The sequence below is a fragment of the Sciurus vulgaris genome (assembly GCF_902686455.1).
Source record: "Sciurus vulgaris genome assembly, chromosome: 1".
Taxonomy (NCBI): Eukaryota; Metazoa; Chordata; class Mammalia; order Rodentia; family Sciuridae; genus Sciurus; species Sciurus vulgaris.
In genome coordinates, this window is record NC_136461.1 from 40,909,703 (window position 1) to 40,935,306 (window position 25,604).

At 37.2% G+C, this 25,604-nt stretch overlaps 2 protein-coding genes across 15 annotated transcripts in view; one reads left to right on the top strand and one right to left on the bottom strand.

Moving 5' to 3' along the window:
- The window catches only part of OSBPL9 (oxysterol binding protein like 9), a gene marked incomplete at its 5' end in the record, with an annotated part of 149,489 nt that overhangs the window by 13,968 nt on the left and 109,917 nt on the right, over nucleotides 1-25,604 (top strand). For all 14 annotated transcript variants that reach the window (XR_013766296.1, XR_013766297.1, XR_013766298.1 and 11 more), the window contains one exon: nucleotides 9,708-9,758. Coding sequence is in view for 4 of the 14 variants with exons in the window: in XM_079154410.1 (XP_079010536.1) it covers nucleotides 9,708-9,758 (51 nt within the window). The remainder of the gene's footprint in view (nucleotides 1-9,707; nucleotides 9,759-25,604) is intronic.
- Nucleotides 12,704-15,929, bottom strand: LOC306645175 (hepatitis A virus cellular receptor 1-like). Its single transcript, XM_079112572.1, has 2 exons — nucleotides 13,790-15,929; nucleotides 12,704-13,737 (listed from the first exon to the last, which is right to left on the bottom strand). The coding sequence occupies exon 1, from the start codon at nucleotides 15,920-15,922 to the stop codon at nucleotides 15,032-15,034; it is 891 nt and encodes a 296-aa protein (XP_078968698.1). The 5' UTR covers nucleotides 15,923-15,929; the 3' UTR covers nucleotides 12,704-13,737; nucleotides 13,790-15,031.

Sequence of the window (25,604 nt, forward strand, 5' to 3'; positions counted from 1 at the left end):
GGTGGCTCACTCCAGTAATCCCAGCTATTAGGGAGACTGAGGGAGGAGGATCACAGTTTAAGGCCAGACTTGGTGGCCTTTTATTTTATAAAAAATAAAAAGAACTGGGGTTGTAGCTTAATGGTAAAGTGCCCCTGAGTTCAATCCCCAGTATTAAAAAAAAAAAAAAAAAAAAAAAAAAATCTAAACCTTAACATCTAGCTTTGTGAGATTAAAATTCCTATGTTCTTTGTGATGCTGAAAGAGAAAGTACTAATATGTCAAAAAGTTCCTCCTTATCTGAGGAGGTACATTCCACAGTTTCAGTGGATTACTGAACCTGCACATAAAACAACGCTACATATATAAATGTTCTTTAAACTATGCATAGGTATCTAAGATAAATTTTAACTTGAAAATTAGGCATAACAAGAGATTATAATAGCTAATAATAAAACAATAATTATAACAATGTATAACAATGAAATTTTTATGAATGTGGTCTCTGTCTCGAAATATTGTATTGCATTCACCCTTCTTAGGATGGTGTGCGATGCTACAGTGCCTATTTGATGAGATGAAGTGGTGTGAATGACAGGCTGAGTAGTGTTTGTCTACTTTGTAAGGGTTACTGGAACATTAACACTGTGACACAGTTGATCTGATAATTGGATAACCCTGACAGCTACTAAATGACTAAGGAGCAGGTAGCATATGCAGCATGGATAATGTGGACAACAGAATGATTCATGTTGCAGGTGATCATGATGGCATGAAATTTCATCATGCTACTCAGAATGGAGAACAATTTAAAACTTAGGAATTATTTCTGGAATTTTCCATTTAACATTTTCAGACTATAGTTGACCACAAATAACTGACATCTCAAAGTGAAACCATGGATAAAGGGGGACTGACGTATTATCTATCATTGTTCTACTTAGCTGGGTATTACTCTCTTAATTAAAGCAGTTACAAAGACTCACTAACAGGCAAGGAGAAGAGATGCAAAAGAATCTGCTTTTTGATGGGTGAATTGCAAATTCTAGAAGAGTATGTGGGATTGGAAATACAACTGTAGTCATTTTTGCTAAAGACTGTAAAAAAACCTCCTATTATGTGTTAATGTCTGTTCTAGGTTCCCTTCCTTCCTTCTTTCCTTCTTTCTCATGGTACTGGGGATTGAACCTAGAGCCTTCTTGCATGCTAGGCAAACATTCTTCCACCAAGTTACACCCCCAGCTCTATATCCCCTCCCCACACCCCTTTTTGAGATAAGATCTCACTAAATTGCCCTAACCTTGAATTTGCAATCCTCCTGTCTCAACCTCCTGAATAATGGGCATTATATGTGTGCACTACCAGGCTTGGTTTGTTTTACATATTTTCTTTATTAGCAGATACTATCATCTCTTTAAGCTTCACAGCCCCTCTCATTTGTTCTTGCTATACCACTGTATCACCTAAACTGCCATGATATCTCACGTTGTCTATTATAAAAATCTCAAAACGAGCTGGGCATGAGGGCATGCACCTGTAATCTCTGATTTGGGAAGCTGAGACAGAAGGATTCCAAGTTCAAGACCAGCCTCAGCAGTTTAGCAAGGCCCTAAGCAATTTAGTGAAACTTTGTCTCAAAAAATAAAAAGGCCTGGGGATGAGCCTCCATGGTTAAGTGCCTCTGGGTTCAATCTCTGTTGCCAAAAAAAGAAAAAAGAAAGAAAATCTTGCCTTAGAATTATAGTCACTTGAAGGGGAGAGTGAATATCAGTTTCTGGTAGGTAACATCCTGCATTAACTAGCCCACCATGTTGTACTTGCATTTTATCTTTCAACTTCTGCCTTCATTATTTTTCTAGAAATTCATAAATTTTGAAGTAAACTTGGAACTGATAAAGAATGGGTGTTTTAAAATTGCCTTTTGAAAAAGTACTTTTTCCCTGATTATAGAAGTAAAATGATTCTTTATAGGTCATTAATTTCTCAAGCCCTTAAGTTTCATAAGCAGTTTGGCATAGCTCTGGAATTCTTGAGCTACTACTTCCTTATTCTTTCTCATAATTTTCTCTTAAGCAGCAACTTTTGAGAGAAATTCTTTAAGAAAATCATTTCTCAGGCAGTGTTTGAATTTATAGCATTTTCACCCTGTCTTTTGATATTTACATACTGTATTTCAAATGCTTTTCCTTGTTATCTTGGGAATCATATTTAGCAGTTTCTTTGCAAATTTTTTTTTTTTTCTGAGACCTAACCTCCAAATTTGAATAAAGAGCTTTTAAATATGGCTCCATTCTAAATTGGGCTCTATAGGAACAGTCTTGAATTAGAATAACGCCTCTGAAATTTCATGGTTCTGTGTTCTTACCAGCTACACTTCTTGTGTATTACACACATTTTCCTATATTCTTCAAATATTTGTAGTGCTCTTTTTGTTCTCTTTTTATAATTTTATTTTGGGCCTGCTTAGTCTTTTCCAAATAAGGAAAAAGATCCTCAGGCAGTTTTGATAAAGAAATGAAGTTGAATGATAATAAATGATTATAATTTCACAGTTTGGTAGAAGAAGTACTAATATTCAAGCCCAAACCAGTTGGAGTTTAACACTCCCCCATCATTTCCTTCAATCAACTTTTGTGAAAAAAACATGAATCAATATTTAGTATTTTGGCAATATTTTGAAAAACAAATCTGCTTTGAGGTCCAGCATATATTACTAATGTACTATAAATAATTTACAGATCTTGAGCTGCTATTTAGTGTTTAATATTTAACTTTATAAAGGATGCAGAAACTCTTAAGTCATCATGACTGTCCTTAATTGAATCTGTGGAAGCTGTTCTTGTCACTGATCTGTTGTCCTGAAATTCTGACTTGAAGATGAAATTGTCCTTTTTCAAAAGTGAAAGACTTGGCATTTTACAATGTAATAGGCCACAGACCAAAATACAGGTCCATATTCTTTATCCACAAGTTTATAATTCTTAAAAATGCTGACTTCCAAAAGCTTTTTTCTAAATTTATGGTACACTCATTTGGAAACAAAGCCTGTCTTCAATTGATGTGTGACTGTTTATAATCTTTATCACACTTGGTGTAAACACTTATGTTATACTGCAGAAATATTAGTATTGTTAAATTAACATGCTTGGTTACCCCAGTCCTCACTACATGTGTGATATAGTTAATAAATAAAAATACATAATGTATATATAAAATATGTAATATGTGTAAATATATATATATACACACTCATGTATATGTAGACCTATGTGATCTGTTTACCTAGGGGTTGGTGTGCCAGAGAGTTCAGAAGTCAGAAATACCATTCTCTGAGAACTGCTAAGAGCTTCACAGTGACATTTACTTGACTGAATTCAGAAGTATTGCTAATTTTATAATCAGCCTTTGTGACTCAGAAAAGCTTTTAAGGAAAACTGAGATTTACCATGCATGTAGTGACTGTGGTATAAATGCGACAGGCTTGTATTGCCTTTGGGGTCATACCTGGGTTTGAATCCAATTTTCCCCCCTTGCTCTCTGTAAGACTGTGGGAAAGTTATGTAAACCTTTCTGTATTCCTCAATTATAAAGTGGCTGTAATAAAAGAACCTAAATCATAAAATCACTGTGAGAATTAAATATAGCAGTGGTTAAAGCACTAGCACAGTGTCTGGCAAATAAGCACTCAATTATTGATAACGAAGAGCTAAAGTTTATGAGAATGTTTGACATAGTAATATTCACTAAATGTACATTGTGTTCACTATTACACGATCCAGTATTTCAATTTGTTAATTCATAACAATAAGTATCACTGATAAGACTACGGGTGCGGTGGTACTTACCTATAATCATAGTGGCTTGGGAGACTGAGACAGGAGGATCGCGAGTTCAAAGCCAGCCTCAGCAAAAAGTGAGGTACTAAGCAACTCAGTGAGACCCTGTCTCTAAATAAAATACAAAATAGGGCTGGGGATGTGACCCAGTGCCTCTGAGTTCAATCCCCAGTACCCACCCCCACCAAAAAAAAGACTACATTTAGGCTGTACTATTGTCTAAATAATTAGTGCATTTACTCTCTGAAAGTGGACTATATGGAATGCCAAATTTATGAGTAGCAGCAAACCAAGGGGAGTTATGTTATAGATATTTAATGGCATCAGACATTGATAATAAGATGCATTATCTCCATCTTAGAGCTTTTATATATATACACACATATATATATTTTATATAGGTACACACATGTACACACACACACACGTATTTTTTCCTGTTTTCTTAAAGGGAGAACAGCCTTATTCTCAGAATCATGGAGGAACCCCAACATCACTTTCACCTTGTTTTAATTTATTTCCTAAGATGCTATTTGTAGTTTGATTAGTCACTAAATCTAATGTTCAAAATAAGTTTATTCTAGGGAGTGAGGAATTGAGAGGGTTATCTACGATAACTTGAGGGGCAAGTGATGGGGAATGTTCTTCCAGTACCGTGGGTCTACAACTCCTCAAAGTTCTTGTTTCCAACAGCATGATGGCATTTTGTGTGATGGAGAACCCACAAGGCAAAAAGTAGTGAATATTCTCTAGGATATTAAATGCTATGAGGATAGCTTATGGACTCTGCATCCTCTGAAGTAGAGAGACTTCAGGAGTGCATATCATTGCTGTCATTTACTATTTTGTAATTGTTATTGTAAGTAGTGCAGCTGTGGAATTTTGTGACTTTTTATTGTGGTATAATTACATTTAATAAAAATAGATTTTAAGTGTATAGTTAGATGAGTCTTGGCATTTGTTTACAACCTTGTTTCCAGGATCCCAGTCAAAATATAGAGTGTTGCTATCATCCTGTAAAGTTCCTTGCTATCCCTTTTGTGTCTGTCCCACAGTCTCATGACAACCAGCTTCTCATGATTTCTGTCTTTGTAGGTTAGTTTGCTTGGCACAGTGCCTTCTTATCTAACACGAGTGGATGGTCCATGGTGCCACACTCACCAGGAGTGCAACCTCATATGCTCTTGGGAGTGAAGTAACATGAGTCTCCAGGCTGAAGCAGCGTTTACATTTATATGAAAAGCAGAGAAACCTTTTTTGACATTTGTCCGCTTTCATTTTGCCATCAGTTTATTAAATGTTTATTCTTTTTTTTAAGACATGTTTAAAATCCTTTATTTTTTTCTGTTTTTTTATTGGTGCATTATAGTTAAAATGGTGGGATTCGGTATCACATATTCATACATACATACCATGTAACAACACGATTTGACCAATATCATTTCCCAGTATTGCCTCATTCCTTCTTCTACTCCCTCCCGCTGGTTCCTTTCCTCTACTCTACTGACTTCCTTTAGATTTTCATGAGATCCCCTGCTTTTTTTCTTTTTTCCTCTCTGGCTTCCACAAAGGAGAGAAAACATGACTGTAGGCTTCCTGAGTTTGGCTTATTTCACTTAACATAATGTTCTCAAGTTCTATCCATTTCCCTGTAAATGACATAATTTCATCCTTCTTTATGATTAAATAAAACTCCATTATATATAAATATACACCACTTTTTTTTTTATCCATTCATTAGTTGATAGATCCTAAGCTGGTTCCATAGTTTGGCTGTTGTGAATTGTGCTGCTATAAACATGGGTATGTATGTATCACTGTTGTATACTGACTTTAATTCTTCTGGATAAATACCAAGGAGTGGTATAGCTGGGTCATATAGTGGTTCCATTCCTAGTCTTTTGAGAACTTCCATACTGATTTCCATAGTAGTTGTACTAATTCATAATCCTACCAACAGTGTAAAGGTGTTTCTTTTTATCCAGATTTATTATTGTTTCCAGCATTTATTATTGTTTGTATTCTTGATGGCTGCCATTCTACCTGGAGTGAAATAAAATTTCAGTGTAGTTTTGATTTGCATTTCTTTAATTTCTAAAGATGTTAAACATTTTTCATGTATTTGTTGGCCAAATATTTCTTCTCTTATGAGTGTATGTTTAGTTCATCTGCCCATTTAAAAAAAATTATAGTTATAGATGGACAGAATGCCTTTATTTTATTTGTTTATTTTTACATGGTGCTGAGGATTGAACCCAGTGCCTCACACATGCTAGGCAAGCACTCTACCACAGAGCTACAACCCCGGCCCCAGATGAGGCTTTTTTTTTTTTAATATTTTTTTAGTCAGTGGACCTTTATTTGTTTATATGTGGTACTGAGAATCAAACCCAGAGCCTCACACATGCTAGGCAAGTGCTCTACACTGAGCACCAACCCCAGCCCCCAGGTGAGATTCTTGCTTGATCTTTCATACAAATTTATTTTAAACAAATAAAAATTAACATTCAAATAAAAGTTGTTAGTGTCTTATATAACAGGTTTGGATGGCATTCTTTGTTTTATAAAAGGGTTGTAGAATTAATTTAAATGGTAAACTAATTTTCCCTAGTGAGTTTTATGTATGTGTCTGCAAAACTTCCAGACATGCTGAGCTCTATGATATACACATATAAGTCCAGCTGTTTGGGAGGCTGAGGCAGAAGGATCACCAGTTTGAGACTAGCCTCAGCAACTTAGGAAGACCCTGTCTCAAAAATCAGAAAGGATTGGACTGTCAGCTGCTTTTCTCTCATCATCAGAAGGGACTATGTATGATTCATCAAGAAGAATCTAGTATTTAGTGAATGGCAGTCTTGGGCAGGCATGCTTCAGGCCAGGGTGTAACTAGAGATTACCTGCTGCTGGAACTTCTCCTCCTCACCTCTCTGCTTCTCTCGCTGTATAGGCTTTGATTGTCATTTTCTTCACATCCAAGGCATGTGATCTTCATGCTTGTGTGGCATCTGTATCTTTACAGCTTCAGTAGCAGATAGGAAGGAGCTCTTTCTTTAACTTCAATTGATATACTCCCCAGGAAAGACTAATTTGCTTTGTTGGGTATTGTGGGTAACCAGCTTGGTTAGGTAACCACCCCTTTGGCACTCTATCTGGGGGATGTTGTCACACTAGCTTTTCTTTAATCTCACATTAGGCCTGAGTGGGGAGAGAATGAGGGAGAGGGCCAGCCCTGTGCTAATTGTGGAAGATTGAGGATTGGAGGATATCAGTGTGCAGATATAGTCTAGGAGAATTATTTGCAGGGCAACCTTTTCAAATTGTGCTTGCTGTATCAAACTGCTATATTCTGCATGTGCAACATTCAGTAATTTACTTGGTCTTCCTCGTGTCACTTCATTTATAATACTTACAAAATTCTTACCATGCAAGATTTTGTGAGATTTATTGTATATCAAGTGTCTGTCACAGAGAGGGCATCAATGAGAGAATATGCTGCTGCTGCTACTATCATTTCCCCTAGATCCTCTTATTTATTGGTGCTATAGTTCTAAAACAGACCTTTGAAGATGTTTTTGTCCTCCTTGTAAATCTTTAATGGCTCTCCATTAACTACTGAAAACTACTAAATTTTTCTAAAAACTCAATATTTTTTTTCAGACCCTTTAAGATCTGATCCTGGCAATCCTATTTTCAGCCTTACCTCTGTTCCTCTCTGCCCTCTGTGCTCTAGTCTCTAAGACTACTTTCCTCTGAGTAAGATAGTAAAGTTTTCTGCATCTCCTTTCTTAATAATGTTCCCTTGCTTCGAATGATCTTTTCCTCCCTACCTTCCCTCTTATCAGATTCTTTTTTTTTAAATTTTTTTTTAGTTGTCAATAGACACAATACCTTCATTCTATTTATTTATTTTTATGTGGTGCCGAGGATTGAACCCAGTGCTTCACACATGCCAGGCAAGTGCTCTACCACTTTAGCTACATCCCCAGCCCTTTTTGTTTGTTTTATTTTTCGTTTTTTGCCTTTTGGTACCAGGGTTTGAACCTAGGGGCTCTTTACCACTGAACCACATCCCTAGCCCTTTTTACTTTTTGAGACAGGGTTTCACCAAGTTGCTTAGGACCTTGCTAAGTTACTGAGGCTGGCCTTGAACTTGTGATCCTCCTGCTTCAACCTCCTTAATTGCTTTTTTTTTTTTTTTTTTTTTAAAAAAAGCTCCAGATGGAAACATTGAAACCTGATTGTTGCCTTCTCATATCTTTTTTCATAATAGGGAGCTTTTTGGAATTTATAGCATTTTGTATTCATGGTAGTACTTAGTTTTGTTCTGTGTTAAAATAGTTTATATACTGGTTAAAATAGTTTCCCTACATTTTTGCACGAGTCTTCAACCAGTTCTTTTGTAGAATGTTCCACATCATTCTGGATTTGCCTGATTGTTTCTTGGTCATATTTGTTTTAATCATTTTCAGTTATCTCTTTAAGTGTTTTCTAATTAATAATCCAAATAGTGGTATCATCATTGGGACTTGTCTGCCTATTTCTGTTTAATGTAATTTTATTTTAAAAATTGTGTTATGGTGGAAAAGAATCAAGGATGAATATGTGATTCTTAACTTGTTTGAGTTTACTTTGTATTCCAACCTTATCAGATATTTTCTAACCTGATTATTATTATTTTTGCCTTTATACTTCTGGTGGGAATATAAGTAGGGGTACAGGAGAGGCTAAAATGCTTGAGGAATATTTTCCTTAGGTATGTTTTCACTAGCTGTTATTAGTAAAGAACTCTTTTTGATCCTGCTAATACTGAGAAATTTTTTCTAAACTGTGTTAAGTCCTTCTTCTGGTATTTATAAGTGGAATATAAGAAGACTCTCCTCAATACCTTAGTAATCACTTGTGAATCTGAGTTTGGCTCAAGAATTTGGATGTGTGTAGGGCCAGGGCATCTGGAGTTTCAAGTGGGACGGTTGTCTGTAAAACATAATCACAGATATCAGCTTGTTTTGTTTCTTCCTTACATAGGTGGAGTACAAAAGAATGCCAGTTGTTTCAGTATTAAATATTTGTTGAATTCTGGTTACTTGAAGTTTTACTGAGTAATTTAATTTTAGGAATATTTATTGAATGTCAGCACTGCACTTGTGCATAACAGCCTTTGCTTGACTCAGTATAGTGAGGGTGACATAAAGGGTAAGCTGTGTTTCATCAGGAAATGTGTAACAGACACTGTTCTGAAGCACAAGTTAAGATATAATTCCTACCTTCTAAGGAATGTGCTACAGGGTGGTATATGCCACTGGAGATTGGGAGCCCAGGAATAGGAATCCAAAGAAAGCCAAGGTTCTTGATGAGTGACAACAAGGCAGAAAATCTGGGTCAAGGCTATTCCAAGCTGAAGAACATTGAATGAGAAGTCACAAAGATGAAAAAGTCAGCCATTTGGGGAACTGCTAAAAGGTGAAGTTAAAGCAATGTTTCTCAAAGTGTGGACCTCTGATTTGTTGGAATCATCTGGGAGTGATTCTTAAACGCCTAGGTGATTCTTAACCTTCCCAAACATTCTCTGACTCATTCAAATAGGAGAAATATGGGGCTAGAATTAAGGGACTTGAAGACAATAAAAATTATAGTGTAACATGTTACATTAAAGACATATGTAAAAGTTCTGTGATTAGGTTAATTTGTATGGTCTAGTCTAATAGTCTAGAAACTGGTTTCATTTAAAACGGTAATTCCCCTATCGGTAAATGATTTCCTTTGGGAAGATGGGTGGGCAGAAGGAATGTATAGTACTAAAAATCTTGTTTTTTTTCCATCCCCAGATAATTCTAAAAACAATTGATATGTCCGTTAATCTTTTATTCATTAAATGTTTCATTTTTCTTTTAGTCCAAGGACAAAATGATGAGAGGCTCTCGCAGAGGATGCGTTAGACTCAGAGTGAGTATTGATTCATTTTTATGAAAACCAATTTTGACAGAAAAAGATGTATTTTGATGGAATCATGGAAATCCAAATTTAGTTTCGCTTCCTATCTTTTACAGCTAAGAGACAAGGGTAAATTAAATGAGCTATAATGTTGGTGGTACAGCAACAGTAGAAAAAAATTCGGAAAAATCTCCATGAATAGCTACTCTCTTTTTTCCTGTTCAATGCTATTTAATAATGTGTGTGTGTGTGTGTGTGTGTGTGTGTGTGTGTAGCATGCTGTCCAGGAGAAATATAATTTGAGCCATATACATAATTTGAATTTTTCTGGTAGCTTCATTTAAAGAGTGAGATTAATATTTTGTCCAAGCCAATATATTCAAAATATTACTTTAAGATATAATTAATACACAATTATTAATAAGATATTTTACATTGTTTTTTCATGGTTGGTCTTTGAAATCTATGTTGTCTTTTATACCAAGGGCATATCTCATACTGGTGGCACTTCAGGGAGGGGATCATTAGCCACTTGTGGCTAGTGGCTATACCCTTACTGGACTGCATAAATCTCTATTTCATACTGCTTTAGATTACTCATTCAGTTTCCATCACTGCCAAATAGGTACAAGCTAGAAAGAGTGCATGACTGGAGACACAGTTTCTAGTATTCCACTGTATCTAAAGAATAATCTGCCTCTATCACTACTAGGTAAATCAGCTTCTAGTATCCCTTTTTTTTCAAGACAGTGTTTATTTCATTCTGCTATCTTTTTCTTGCATCCTTTGCTTGCTTGTTTTGGTGCTGGGAGTTGAATCCAGAGTGCCTCTTAACTTTTGAAGATGTGAATATATTTGGTAAACATACTGTGCATTTATTATAAATCCTCAATAGAACTAAGAGATAACTCTAAGAAGCTAAATTATAACTGAAAAAGTATGGCACTGAGATAAGAGTCTAAGTGTGGCAGATTTGCAGGATAGAAATGAGACAAGGCCTGTTTTGTGCAGATGGCGAATGTGTGATAGCATAAAAATTAAAAAAAATTCAACTTATACTTTTTTATTTTTAAATTTCTTTTGGTTTCTCTTTTGATCTCTTGGTCTAATTGCTTTTGTATGCACTTGCTTTTGACCTCAGTCAGTACTGAGGCTTGTCTTAACTGCTTTTTTGGCTTGATACAGGCTCAGTAGTGAGAGTTGGGCAGAGCTGTATTGAGACAGCTGAATTTAGTCTGGATTTGGGTCACTGTCTCATTGTTACAGTGTACTGGATTTGTTCATTTGTTTTTGTTTTTGCTTTTTAAATATAGCTTAATTAATCATTAACCTCTGTAACTACCACTCAGGTTAAGAAATAGGATTTTGCCTGCTGCCCCAGAAGACTTTCTACCTGCTGCCTACCTGTCTCCTAAAGTAATCACTTCTGTTATAGTAACTACTTCTTGCTTTTTTTTTGGTGGGGGGAGGGGGTTGGGGGAGCGTGGGGTACAGGGGATTGAACACAGGGATGCTTAACCACTGAGCCACATCCCCAGCCCTTTTAATTTTTTTTATTTTGAGACAGGGTCTTGCTAAGTTGTTGTGGCTGGCCTCAAACTTGGGATCCTCTAGCCTCAGCCTCCCAAGTCACTGGGATTACTGTGTGGTGCCACCATGCCTGACCACTTTTTCTTGCATTTCTTTATCACTCAAGCATGCATCCCTAAATTCTACAGTTTTATTTTTCCTATTTAAAATGATGTATTTTGTTTACAGTTTATCTGTCGAAGAATCCAGACCCTTTGACCTGTAGGAGTTTCAGATAGTATAGATTTTACTGATTGCAGACTTGTGCATTCATTGTGATCATCTGCCCTCTGTTTTTGCTGCAGATTGACAGCTGCATCCAAAGAATGAATCAGACCCAGATTTGATCCTGTTGGCAGTGTTACTGTAGGCAGTCCTGTGTTCTTTTAGCAGGAAATACAGTGTCGTTTTTTTGCTTCTCATTAATACTAGTAGCCATTGATGTTTAGTGTTTATACTGATTAAATCATTGGGGGTTGCAAAATGATGATAGTCTGTCATTGTTTAATTTTTACTTGGAATAATTTTTTTTAAAATTTATTTTTATTGTAAACAAATGGGATACATCTTGTTTCTCTGTACATGAAGTAGAGGCATACCATTCGTGTAATCACACATTTACATAGGATAATAGTTTTTTTTTTTTTTTTTTTTCAAAAGGATGGAACAGATCTTATTTATTAATGAATGTACACATGACCACGAGGAGTCCCCTGCTTTCATGTACCCACAGAATCACCCCATCTTTATAGCTATCAGTGAATGATTGATCATGCTACTTAATGATGTGCAAAATCTCATAAATTTGAATATACAGTCTTAATCATCGCCATGTGCTCTTTCTCCAGGACAGATGGTAGGTAACGGAAACTCAACTGTGTCTCAAAGGCGCCAAACAAAATTCAAGACGATCTCTAAGATCGACAGATTTATAGAAAAAGGTCAAAATAATGAAATTCCTCCCCTTTCTCCTTTCTTAACCATCCTCCATCTCAGTTATTAACAAATTTTTCTGTAGGATAACATTGAAATAATTCAACATAAACAGTTTCAAAAAGAAATATCATTTTTAAGAAGAGATCTCCTACAGCAAGAGATTTATGAATGTAACAACAATATATTAATTACCAAGCATGCATGCTAGCCCTGCTATTCCTAGAAAATCTGCTGGGGGGAAATTTCTGTAGTGTTTTTCCTCTTGCAAAGACTTCTTACAAGTAACACTTCATTAGAATTATCACTAAATGCCAAATTAGGTATGGAGAAGATTATACCTAATAGGTAAAAATGAAAAAAAATTGAGCATAAAAACAAGTTATCCTAATTATCTTGTTGTCATCTAGTGTCACTGAGAAGAGTCAGGATTAGAAATCAATTTCTTTTTTTTTTTTTGTTACCAGGGATTGAACTCAGGGGCACTCAACCACTGAGCCACTGTCCTATTTTGTTATTTTATTTAAAGACAGGGTCTCACTGAGTTGCTTAGTGCCTCACTTTTGCTGAGGTTGGCTTTGAACTCATGATCCTTCTGCCTCAGCCTCCCAAGCCACTGGGATTACAGGCGTGTGCCACCACACCCAACTTCAAGTCCTATTCTTAATCCTGAGTACTGAGGGGTTTCCCGTGTAATTTGTTTCACAGAATGCTAATAGGCACTGTGCTTGTGTGTTCAAACAAGTTTAGAAATGTGAGATTAAACAGTTAACCAGATCCCCAGGCCCTTCAGCATGGATAATAAATCTCCAGGAAGAATATGGAGACTAGAGCAGGCATCATAAACTCAATGCCCCACACGAATCAGGCAAGAATTGAAAGTGAGTGGACCAGGAAAGCAGGGTGCAGTCCCAGTCAGGGGGCCCCTGACCACAGGCGTGCACCCAGCTGGAGGCCCTTGGGCTCAATCCCCAGGATTTGCAAACAAAACAGAACAAAATAAACAAAACCAAAAGAGTGCAGTCTAAGCTTGACAAACTTTCCCAACACACTACAAATCTGGGCTTTAAATTCAAAGCTCCAAATTTATGCATGTTGCCTCAAATTTAAGAAAAAGAAAACACTGTAGTTGGAATATAACACACTTTTAGACCCAAACAGGCTCGCCCCAGCTGGCAAACCCAGAATACAGTGTACACAGATCTTATTTACTCATAGAACCCTCACTCAGAGGATCTGGTAATTTCCTAGAACTCTGCAGAACAGTGTAAGAAATGTGACCTTTGACATGAAGCATCCTGCCCTCCCAGACCACTGTGGTGTATCTTTGAACCCCAACCATGATTTCAGGGTTCACTCAAATTGAAATTGAAATTAATATCCAACCCCGTTAACTCTTCATGTGGAAACATTTCTTTTTCTGACAATATCAGCCCTTGCATATCTACATTTTTAAACAGTCACGTGAGTGACTGAAGACTGAAGATTCCTTTTGATACACTTCTCTAACTCCTGGCAAAACCAAAGTGTCATGGAATTACTAAAAAAGGGGGGTGGGGCTTGGAATTAATTAGATTGGAAAAAGACCCTTCAACTTTCTGAAATCACTTTAAATATAAAAGTGGTCTGGAGATCATTTAGAAATATAAAATTTTAGAAAACACTAGTGATAATTTCAAATACTATTAGATTTGCAATAGAACTTACTTAAGGCAGACAGTCTTTTCCCTATTCTCTCGGTTTTTTCCCTTTCATTTCTGTCTCTCCTCATTCTGAAAATTGGTTCAGAGAGCCTGATGGTTGTCTACAAAAATGCCTAGCACTGGCCAGGAGCAGTAGCAAAGGCCTGTAATCACAGTGACTGAGGAGGCTGAGTCAGGAAGATCAAGTTCAAAACCAGTCTCAGCAACTTAGCAAGACTGCATCTCAAAGTACAAACTTAGAAAGGGTTGGGGATGCAGCTAACTGACAGAGCACCCTTGGGCTCAATCCCAGTACCGGATATAAAAGAAGAAAGGAAGTAAGGAAGGGAGGAAGGGAAAATATGCCTAGCACCATGGCCCAAGTGCAAGGGTAGAAATAGCATAAATGTACCGAATCCCAGGATAAGTGGTTCTCTTCCCCTGCTTCGACTTGGTCCACACTCCCTACTACAACTCCTCATGGCTAAAATAACCACCTTGATCCACAAATCAGCCACTCCATGCATCACATGGAAAACATATATTCCTATAATGGTGAAATTAGACTCACTTCTATTTCTCCACAGGGGAAATAAAAACCTGCAGACCCTCACGATTTGAACCTAGGAAACATAAGAAATAAAATATTTGTAGTTACAGTATAAAAACAAGAGGTAATCATGAAATGCTGCCCAATGAAGTCTTTGAATTTTTTGGTTCTTAAATCTTGTCCCTCATTTCTTGGCAGTTTTAAACACAATTTTCCTTCCTGTGTCACTAATCACTTTTTTTTAAATGGATGTAAGAATAAAGGGGTCTAAAGAAAATACAGAATTCTAAAATGTTCATGTGCGGGAGAATGCTCTACCATGAGTGGGAAAAAAATGATCTAGTTTTAGTATGGAAATTAGGATGCTGTTAATGAGTTTGTGTACAGTTCTGAGCTAGAGAGTCACCCTATCCAATGTGGCAGACATGTTGGAAGGCCAGGTGAAATGACAGAGAAGTGGTCCTGGAGTTCAAAAGGAGTCTGACATACTGATATCCGGTCACTGTCTTCTGCAGTCATGGACATAACACCCCCAAGAGCGCCCTTGGGTCTTATTCCATGACGTAAAGATTATCCTCAATGACGTAGACATTGTCTTCTGCTCGGGCACGCACATCTGCTTCACTTTGCAGAGTTCCAATTTGAGGGCCAGTCAAGGAAACCATGCTTAGTGGCTGCATCTTCTTTCTGAAGAAGAAATACTTTTTGATAATTATGACAATCGAAACTGCAAGCAGCAGCACCAAGGTGGAAATGGCAATTCCGATGTAGAGTCCGGCATTGGTCATCCCTGGGCTTCTTGCTGGGAACACCTGAGTCTGATTGTTGTGCCAAAGATCATCTGAAGACTGTGTCAAAGTGCCGTTCCCATCTGTTGGGCAAGGGTAGAGTGGTGAGCAGGAAGACTCTGTTTCCTGCCGAGTCATAGTCTGAGTTTCTGAGGCCTGAGTTGTAGAAGGTGAAGTACTTACTGTTTTGTGGTTCTGTGTGCGTGCTGGTGTTGGAGGAGCAGAGGTATAGGCCCTAGGTGTCATGGGAACACTTGTGTCTCTGGCTGGTTTAATCTCCAAGGATAAGGTGACTTTCATATCATTGAACCATCCCCTGTGTTCAATTCGACAACAATACAGGCCACTGTCAGTCTTAGCTGCATCCTCTATGGTCAAAGATACATCCCCTTCTAGAAGGTTCCCCTCCAGCTTATAACGCATGTGCTTCCGGAAGGTGACTTGGGACCCATCAGTCCAGATGATTTCATCTGAGCATTTAGATATAGGACATGCCCCTCGGCCCCAGCACATGGATGTGACCGCACCATTATCCACTGAGTAGCTGCAGGGAAGAGTGACAGGCTGACCCACCACCCCACTCACTTCTGTATAAGAAACCACAGCACCTGTCAGAAGTAGTATGAGGCTTAAAACAACAACTTCTGGGTACATTACGATGTTGATCGGGGCCATCAGGAGAGAGGTCCTCACACAGCCTTCCCTTGCTCCTGGCTGGCTGCTGGCTGCCAGGATAATAGTTTTTGATTCATTCTGTTATTTTTTCCTCCCCCCCCACCCCGCTTTTCCCTCTATACAGTCCCTCCTTCCTCCATTCTTGCCCCCCCCCATTATATATCATCATCCACTTATCAGTGAGATCATTCGTCCCTTGGTTTTTGGAGATTGACTTATCTCACTTAGCATGATATTATCCAATTTCATCCATTTGCCTGCAAATGCCATAATTTTATTCTTCTTTAAGGCTGAGTAATATTCCATTGTATATATATATACCACAGTTTCTTTATCCATTCATCGGTTGAAGGACATCTAGGTTGGTTCCACAGTCTGGCTATTGTGCATTGAGCAGCTATGAACATAGATGTGGCTGTTTCTCTGTAGTATGTTGATTTTAAGTCCTTTGGGTATAGGCTGAGGAGTGGGATAGCTGGGTCAAATGGTGGGTCCATTCCAAGTTTTCTAAGGAATCTCCACACTGCTTTCCAGTGTGGCTGCACTAATTTGCAACCCCACCAGCAATGTATGAGTGTACCTTTTCCCCCACATCCTCTCCAACACCTATTGTTGCTTGTATTCCTGATAATCACCATTCTAATTGGGGTGAGATGGAATCTTAGTGTAGTTTTGATTTGCATTTCTCTTATAACTAAAGATGTTGAACATTTTTTTTCCTATATCTGTTGATTGCTTGTAGATCTTCTTCTGTGAAGTGTCTGTTCATTTCCTTAGCCCATTTGTTGTTTTTCATTATTTGTATTCTTGGTGTAGAGTTTTTTGAGTTCTTTATATATTCTGGAAAGTAGTGCTCTATCTGAAGTATGAGTGGCAAAGATTTTCTCCCACTCTGTAGGCTCTCTCTTCGCATTGCTGATAGTTTCCTTTGCTGAGAGAAAGCTTTTTAGTTTGAATCTATCCCAGTTATTGATTCTTGCTTTTATTTCTTGTGCTATGGGAGTCCTGTTAAGGAAGTCTGATCCTAAGCTGACATGTTGAAGATTTGGACCTACTTCTTCTTCTATAAGATGCAGGGTCTCTGGTCTGATTCCGAGGTCCTTGATCCATTGTGAGTTGAGTTTTGTGCAGGGTGAGAGATAGGGGTTCGGTTTCATCTGCTGCATATGGATTTCCAGTTTTCCCAGCACCATTTGTTGAAGAAGCATGTTTTTGCCACCTTTGTCTAGTATGAGAAAACTATTTATTTGGGTTTGTGTCCATGTCCTCTATTCTGTACCATTGATCTACCTGTTTATTTTGGTGCCAATACCATGTCGTTTTTGTTACTATTGCTTTGTAGTATAGTTGAAGTTCGGTATTGCGATACCCCCTGCTCCACTCTCCCTGCTAAGGATTGCTTTAGCTATTCTGGGTTTCTTATTCTTCCAGATGAATTTCATGATTGCTTGCTCTATTTCTGTGAGGTACGTCATTGGGATTTTAATTGGAATTGCATTGAATCTGTATAGCACTTTTGGTATTATGGCCATTTTGACAATATTAATTTTGCCTATCCAAGAACATGGAGGATCTTTCCATCTTGGAAGTTGGAATAATTTTTTAAGGAGACACTTCATTTATTATTTGATTATCCAGTGATGCAATTCAAATCAGCAAGATACTTGTTTGATTACTTCCTTTTACTTAGCCAGTTTTTAAGGTAATACATTGACTTCAAGCAACACCCATTTAAATATATCCAAAAGAATCGGAAGCAAGGACTCAAGTGTTTGTGCATCCATGTTCATAGCAGCATTAGTAACAGTAATCAAGAGATTGAAGCAATCCAAATGTTTATATACAGATGGAGAAACAAAAGGTGATATATGTAATACAATAAAATATTATTCCACCTTAAAAAAGGAAAGATAATTCTGACACATGCTAAACATGGATGAACCTTGAGGGTTGTTATGCTAAGTGAAATAAGAAAGCCATAAAAAGACAAATACTATATGATTCCTCTTACACTATATACTTTTATATTAGGTAATTGGAGTAGTCAAATTTCTAGAGACAGGAAGTAAAATGTTGATTTCCAGGGACTGGGTAAGGGGGAAATGAGCAGTTTTCTTTTAATGGGTATGGAGGTTCAGTATGAGAGGATGGAAAAGTTGTGGAGACCTTGGTGCTGATGGTCATACCACAGTGTGAACACACTTAGTGCCACTGACCTGTACACTTAGTAATGGTTGAAGTGGTGAATATCATGTCAGTATGTTTTGCCACTACACACGCAAACATGCATTTATTTCCTCACAGTTCTACAGATCAGACATCTTGGTTGGGTTTGCTAAGATTTCACAAGACTGAAATCAAGGAGTTGACTGGGTTGGGTCCTTGTCTGGAGGTTCTGAGTAAGACTACTCATAAAGGGCTTATCAGGGTTGCTGGCAGAATTCAGTTCCTTGTGTTTAAAGAACAGGTATCTGTTTGCTTGCCGGTTGTCAGCAGCACATATTGCCCTATGGCCCCTTCCATCTTCAGGTCAGTTGTGTGCATTGAATCCTTCTGAGAAGTACTTTGAATCCCTCTGACTTCCGTTCTGCTACCAGTTTCATGAAACACTCTACTTTTTAAAAAAAGCTTCATGTGGACTGGGGTTGTGGCTCAGTGGTAGAGTATTTGCCTAGCATGTGGCCCTGGGTTTGATCCTCAAGCACTCCCCCCAAAAAAAAGAAAAGAAAAGAGAAGAAAAAGCTTTATGTGATTATATTAGGTAAGTCCCACCAGATAATCTTTTTACCCACTGTTATCTCATCATATTCAGTTTCCACCCACACTAAAAGGTGAGATTATACAAGGACAAGGGTCTTTGAGAGCCATTCTTAGAATTCTGCTTCCATATAACATGACAGAGAAGAACCAGACATTCCTGTGTTTAAATCCCATTTTACCCTTTGCTTTGCTGACTGAAAGAGGGAAGCTGTTTGTAAGCTTTCTGAGCTAGAATTTTTCTTCTTTAAAGTTGGGTTTATAATACCCTTCTTGCAGAATTTTGTGAGGATAAGGCACTTGGCACATAGATAGACCCTTATAACTACGTGTGTGTGTGTGTGTGTGTGTGTATGTATGTGCCCACTTATGGAGCATTGTGATATTTTTAAAAAATTAGACTGCCATTTGGCTTTCTATTTAAGAAACATCTTGATGGTTTGTTTGAAATAAAGGTTCCCAAGTCTAACCTTCCAGACATGCTGTTTTAAGGTCCCATTCCAGAACCTTTCTTTTCTTTTTTTTTTTTTCGCAGTGCTGGGGATTGAACCCAGTACCTTGTGCTTGTAAGGCAAGCACCCTACCAACTGAACTATATTCCCAACCCCAGAACCTTTATTTTAAAACAGATTCTCTAGTCAGTCAGTCAATAAATAAATAAATAAAATGGATTTTCTTGGTGATTGGGTTGTACAACCGAGTTTAGAATCACTGGCATAGGAGGAATCATAGTGATCTGGGGCAAGAATCTCACTGAGTTTCACCTCTTACTGAATGTGACTTTGGGTAAATTTCTTAACCTCTTTGAAGATAACATTATATACCTTGAAGGGATGTGAGATTTAGCAATTATATAAGGATAGGGTTTGGCACTTAATACAAATCCTGTAAATGGTAACTGCCATGGGTGATGATGATGATGAGATGATATCATTGGTGATGATAGATAATGCATTTAAATTTCAGATGTGCTTAATGAACTATCACTGACTGCACCTCTGATTTGCCTCCTCCATCCCATCACACTATATCTTCTGTTCCCTCACTGTATATATTTATTCCTCATTGCTTCTGACAGATTTTTTTTTTTTTTATGTCATGAATTTTCTGCACCCTCTTGCCTGGCAATCTCATCTTTTAAGAGACTTTTCAAATGTTACTTCTGTTCATCCTTTCTGATCTATATCCTTTCAGCAAATTTGGTGGCTAGAACTTGTTGCAGAGTATTACATGTTAACTTTTTTGTTGTCCCCACCTGATAGTAAGTTCCTATCCACTGTAGCATTAGTAACTAGACATTTAAAAAAGATTATTATTAATTTTATACTTATAAAAATGGTGAATACATATTAGAGAATTTGCCTTTACTATGGTTTACATATAGAAAAACTGTAGGATTATTTCAAATAAGATAATGGTGATTTCTTAAATGAGAAATATGAGTTAGTGGTTTGATATGTGTTCTAAAAATCAAAGCAAAACACCCACGTGGTTTTAGGCTATATGAAAGGAGAATGGGGGAGGGAGAAGAATAGGGGAAAAGAATTATAAGGGAAGCACAGATTTGAGCCCTGTGCTAGATGATTTTCACATGTACTCTCATGGTAGCCTTATCAGGCTTCCACTCCTTTTGACTAGACGGATGAAAGCAGATACCCCAAGTCGTTGCTAGGTAGTGTTTCCTCCACTGGTTAAGTGGAGGAAAGCAGAAAAATGAAAACTTTTGACTCTTGGTTACATAGTATTTGCCACTAGAGGGTGGTGTTGCCTTGATGAAAAAATGAAAGTTAGTTGATGGTTTAGGTTTTCATCCTACCTCCACCCCCATGTTGCTGTCAAAAGCAAAATATTGACATTTTCGGGTAATATCTGCAAAATGGAGAAGTAACAACATTAAAGAGGCAGTGTGAAGTAGAGGCAAGAATGTGGCATCTATGAAGTAACTAGCTCTGTGATTTGGTCCAACTTACATGTTCAGCTCCTTTTTTTTTTAATCTCTGGAATGGGCATCATGCCATTTACTCATAGACTTGTGCATTTTAAAGTAATTAATATATTAAAACAGATCCAGAATATAGTATTTGTGACTTGGTAGGATCTTGATAAACAGTAGTTACTGTTAGAGTTAATAATTAGTATTAATATACAGTTTAATCTCAAACCCTGACAGGCTCTATAAAGGGGTTTAGAAACCATCAAAGTAAGGCAAATTATATTCAACAAAGTATTAATGTTATAAATCTTTGAAAACAATTATTTCACATGTAATTTAAAGTAACTCTTTGACTTAGTACAGTGAAATTGAGTATGAGGTGAGTATTTCTTATCTGAAATGCTTGGGACCAGAAAGGATTTCAGATGAACTTTTTTGGTTTCTGTAGTATTTGAATATATACATTGAGATACCTTGATGAATGAACTTTTGTCTAAACATGAAATTCACTTATGTTTCATATATACCTTACACACATAGCCTGAATGTCATTTTATACAACACTTTTATGTGAAGTCAGGTGGAATTTTTTATTTGCAGTGCCATGTTGGCACTCAAAAAGTTTTGGATTTTGGAGCATTTTGGATTTTGGATTTTCAAATTAAGGATATTCAGCCTATACTCCATTTACCTATTGTGCTAGGTATGAGTTGACTGATTCTCCAAGGGATACATCATCTGTTCTCTTTCATTTCATCACAGGTCAGTAATGTACCATAACAAATTATTAATAGTTTCTGCACTGACTTATGCTAAAACCTCATTCATTGTCTCTATGACATTCACAACCCACAAAACCCCTCCTCCCTGTTTCCTTAGTACTGGGATATATCTAACAATAAGCGACATCTTTGAATGAATGTAGAGAGTTATTATTTTGTTTGTTTATTTTTAAATTTTTTTAGTTGTAGATAAACACAGTGTCTTTATTTATTTATGTGGTGCTGAGGATCAAATCCAATGCCCCACACATGCGAGGCATGCTCTCTACCACTGAGCCACAACCCCAGCCCATAAAGTTATTATTTTTAAATTAATGTCTAACCTTAAGAATATCCTCATCTCCCCTTAAGTCTATATCCCATAAGTACTATTAGCAGGATGAGCATGGTGGTACACATGTATAATCCCACTGGGAGGCTGATACTGGAGGGTTGCAAGTTCAGTGCCAGCTTCAGCCACTTAGCGAGGCCCAAAGTAACTTAGTAAGATCCTGTCTCAAAATAAAAAAATAAAAAGGGCTGGGCATGTAACTCAGTGATAAATTGCCCTTGGGTTAAATGGCTGGTACCCGTAAAACAAACAAAAAACTATTATCAGTTGTCATTTCACTGTGAAAAATTACTCCTGATTTTGGCCTTTCTTGTTAATTTAGTATCCTTTTTGTTATCTCCATCTGTTCTCTATGAATTTGACATTGAAAATATCCTCCATTAGCTGGGTGTGGTGGTTCATGCCTGTAATCCCAGTGACTTGGGAGACTGAGGCAGGAGGTCACAAGTTTGAGGTCAGCCTCAGCAATTTAAGCAAGGCCCTAAGCAACTTAGCAAGACTGTCTCAAAATGAAAAGGGCTGGGAATATGGCTTAGTTTTTGAGTGCCCCTGGGTTCAGTCTTTAATACCTTGCAAAACCCCCACCTCCAAAAAAAAAAACAAACCCTCAAAAAATATTCTCCTTTGGACAACATGTAGAGTGCTATCTATTTAATCTCTGTGATTGGTACATAATTGTCATTAGTGCCATATTTTCTGAATATTTATAATATTTCATAATTATAAATTAAAAGTTAAGTAAAAAAGAAAGTGATGGAAAATATATTTCAGGAAAATACTATGACAAAGCTGAGAAACAGTATTAATATTCAACATAAAAGATTTTAAGAAAAAAAATTAAAATTGTTACAGAAAAAGAGACTACCATAGCCCCAGTATGGTATAGATAATGTTCTTTGATAAGAACAGAATAAATTAGAAATCCCTTAACAAAAGAGCAGCCACTACCTCCTCACATACATACTTCTAAATAATTCATGAGTGAAAGTAGAAATCATAATGGAAATTGTGAAATATTTAAACCTGAATGATAATGAAGGAATCATGTGGTAAGATCACATCTAAAGAAGGCTGTGATTTATAATCTTAATGAATGTATTATAAAATGGAGATTAAAAATTAATGGACTAAGCATTCCTTTTAAAAAATTAGAAGATTAAAGAATAATACTAAAGAAAATAGAAAGAAGAATGCATTAATGAAATGGGAGATAAGCATTAGAGAGCATCAATAAACTGAAAGTTCATTCTGTGAAGAAAGATAATGAAATCAACCCTTAGATTGGGGAGGTAAAAGTAGTGGCATAAATAAGCAACATTAAGGATGAAAAAGCTGAGAAATGTACATATATAGTAGAGGTGAAAATTGTTAGTGATCTACTATGAAAATCTTTTGTCAATAAATTTGAAAGCTTACATGAAAACAGGTGATTTCCTCAAAAAATAAAAATCACCAGAATTAACTCAAGCTGAAATTGGAAACCTGAATAATACTGTACCATTAAATAAATTCAATCAGTAGTTTAAAAAAATCTCTCAAAAAAAAGTACCAGCTTTTTACTAAAGCTTCGAGGAATAGACAAGCCTACTATTAGAAGTAAGAGGATGGGACTGGGGTTGTGGCTCAGTGGTAGAGCACTTGCCTAACGTGTGAGGCACTGGGTTTGATCCTCAGCACCATATTAACAAAATAAATAAGTAAAGGTGTTGGGTCCATCTACAACTAAAAATATTTTTTAAAAAGGAAATGGAGGATTCTCTGGAAGAATAGTCTTCAATTTTATAAAGGTAGTGTAACCTTAGTACAAAAATAATTCAAAGACATTAGTTTTTTTTTTTTCCCCCACTTTGGCGGTTCTGGGGATTGAACCCCAGCAAGTTGGAGTGCTGGCTTTTGCTGTTTCTTCAATATTATTTTCTGGAGTTCTACTGAATACTGTAAAACCAGGATGAAAAAGAAAAAAAAAAAAAAGATACATGGATGGAAAGAACATGAAGAGTTTGGTGCAGCAAGAGGAAGGTACAGTGGTGGAGTGAATGAAAGGTTAAGGCCTGGCCAATTTTCAAAAAGTTCATCCCTGAAAAGCTAGTAAAGGGGAGGTGAATAGGTATATGATATAAGGGAGATGTGAGTTTTTGCTTTTGTTTCACAAATTGTAGGGAGTTGAGCTGGAAGAATGATATAAAAAGTGAAATTACTTGGTATTTTCTCCTGTGTAGAAATGTTGAGACTGAGGACATGGAAGATGTCTTTGAGGTAGGGAGGAAGGAAGCCCCTAGTGATGACAGTGGAAAGGTTGGTTGGGCCAAATTTTGAACAATCTTGACTGTCCTTAGGAGGTAATGTTGACTTTATCTATTAGTTTTTGGGGAGCCAAAGAAAGTTTTAAACATGTGGCTCTCCTGTAAGAGTGTGCTTTAGAAACATTTCTCTGAAAATAGCAAAGACTGTAAGTTAGAAGGTAGCCAGACTTACTAACTTCTGTGGTGCATGCCTGCAATCCCAGCTATTCTGGAGGCTGAGGCAGGAGGTTTCCAAGTTAGAGGCCAGCCTCAGCAACCTAGTGAGACCTTGTCTCAAAATTAAATAAAAAGGGTGGGGATATTGCTCAGTGGTGAAGGCAGTCAAGTTGCATTATGGTAAAAGCCTGTCTTATAGCCATACTGAACAGGCCCAAATCTCATATGATGAAGCCTGAAATAATGGATGAATTGTAGTTCAGAGGTGAAATGGGCATATCTTGTGGTGATAGAATGAGGGAGAATTTGAACAGAGTGTGGTGGCTTCTATCTAAGTTGATTAGGTGACCGGTGAGTTTACATTAAGGAACCTGAAAGAAAGAGTAGGCTTTTGGGAGTGGATTAACAACTTTGTTGAGATATAATTCATATATCATACAATACACACATTTAAAGTATCTGGTTAATGTTGGCATATTTTCAGTTTTTTTTTAACCACTGTTACAATTTTAGAATATTTTCATCATCCCATAAAGAAACCCAATACCCATTAGCACTCACCGTTGGACCACCTCCTCCAGCCTGAGGCAACCACTAATCTACTTGGAGTTTTTATGAATTTGCCTCTTTTGGATATTTTCTTCCTTTTGGCTGGGGCAGGGATGCTGGAGATTAAACCCAGGGGTGCTTAACCACTGAGCCACATCCAGAGTCCTTTTTATTTTTTATTTTGAGACAGGCTCTTGCTAAGTTGCTGAGGCTAGCTTTGAACTTAGGATCCTCCTGCCTTACCCTCCCAAGTTGCCAGAATTATAGGCTTGAGACACTGAGCCCAGTCCTTTTGGGTATTTTCTATAAATGTAATCAAATAACGCCTGGTTCTTAGTGACTAGGTTCTTTCACTTAGCATATTTTTAAGGTTCATTCATATAGGGATCACACTTGAGTTATACTCATCTCTGCATTTTATCTTCTCTACTGGAGGCAGGAGCTAGTGTTACATATTTCAGAACTGTATTGTTATGGTTTAAATGTAAAAAGTGTTCCCTAACAGCTCATGTGTGATACAATGCGAGAAAGTTTAGAGGTGAAATGATTGGGTAATGAATTTTAACTTAATCGGTGCATTGATCGCCTAACTGTAGTCAGGTAGGATATGACTAGAGGAGGTGGGTCATTGAAGGGTGGTGGTATATCTTAAGGATGTATGTTTTGTCTGTGGTGAGGGGAGTCTCTCGTGCTTCTTGATGACCATGTCCTGCTTTCTTCCACACTCTTTCTCCTTGATGTTCTGCCTCACTTTGGGCCCAGAGCAGTGGAGCCAGCCATCTGTGCACTCAGACCTTAGAAACTGTGAGCTCCCAAATTAACTTTTTCTCCTTAAAATTGTTCTTGTCAG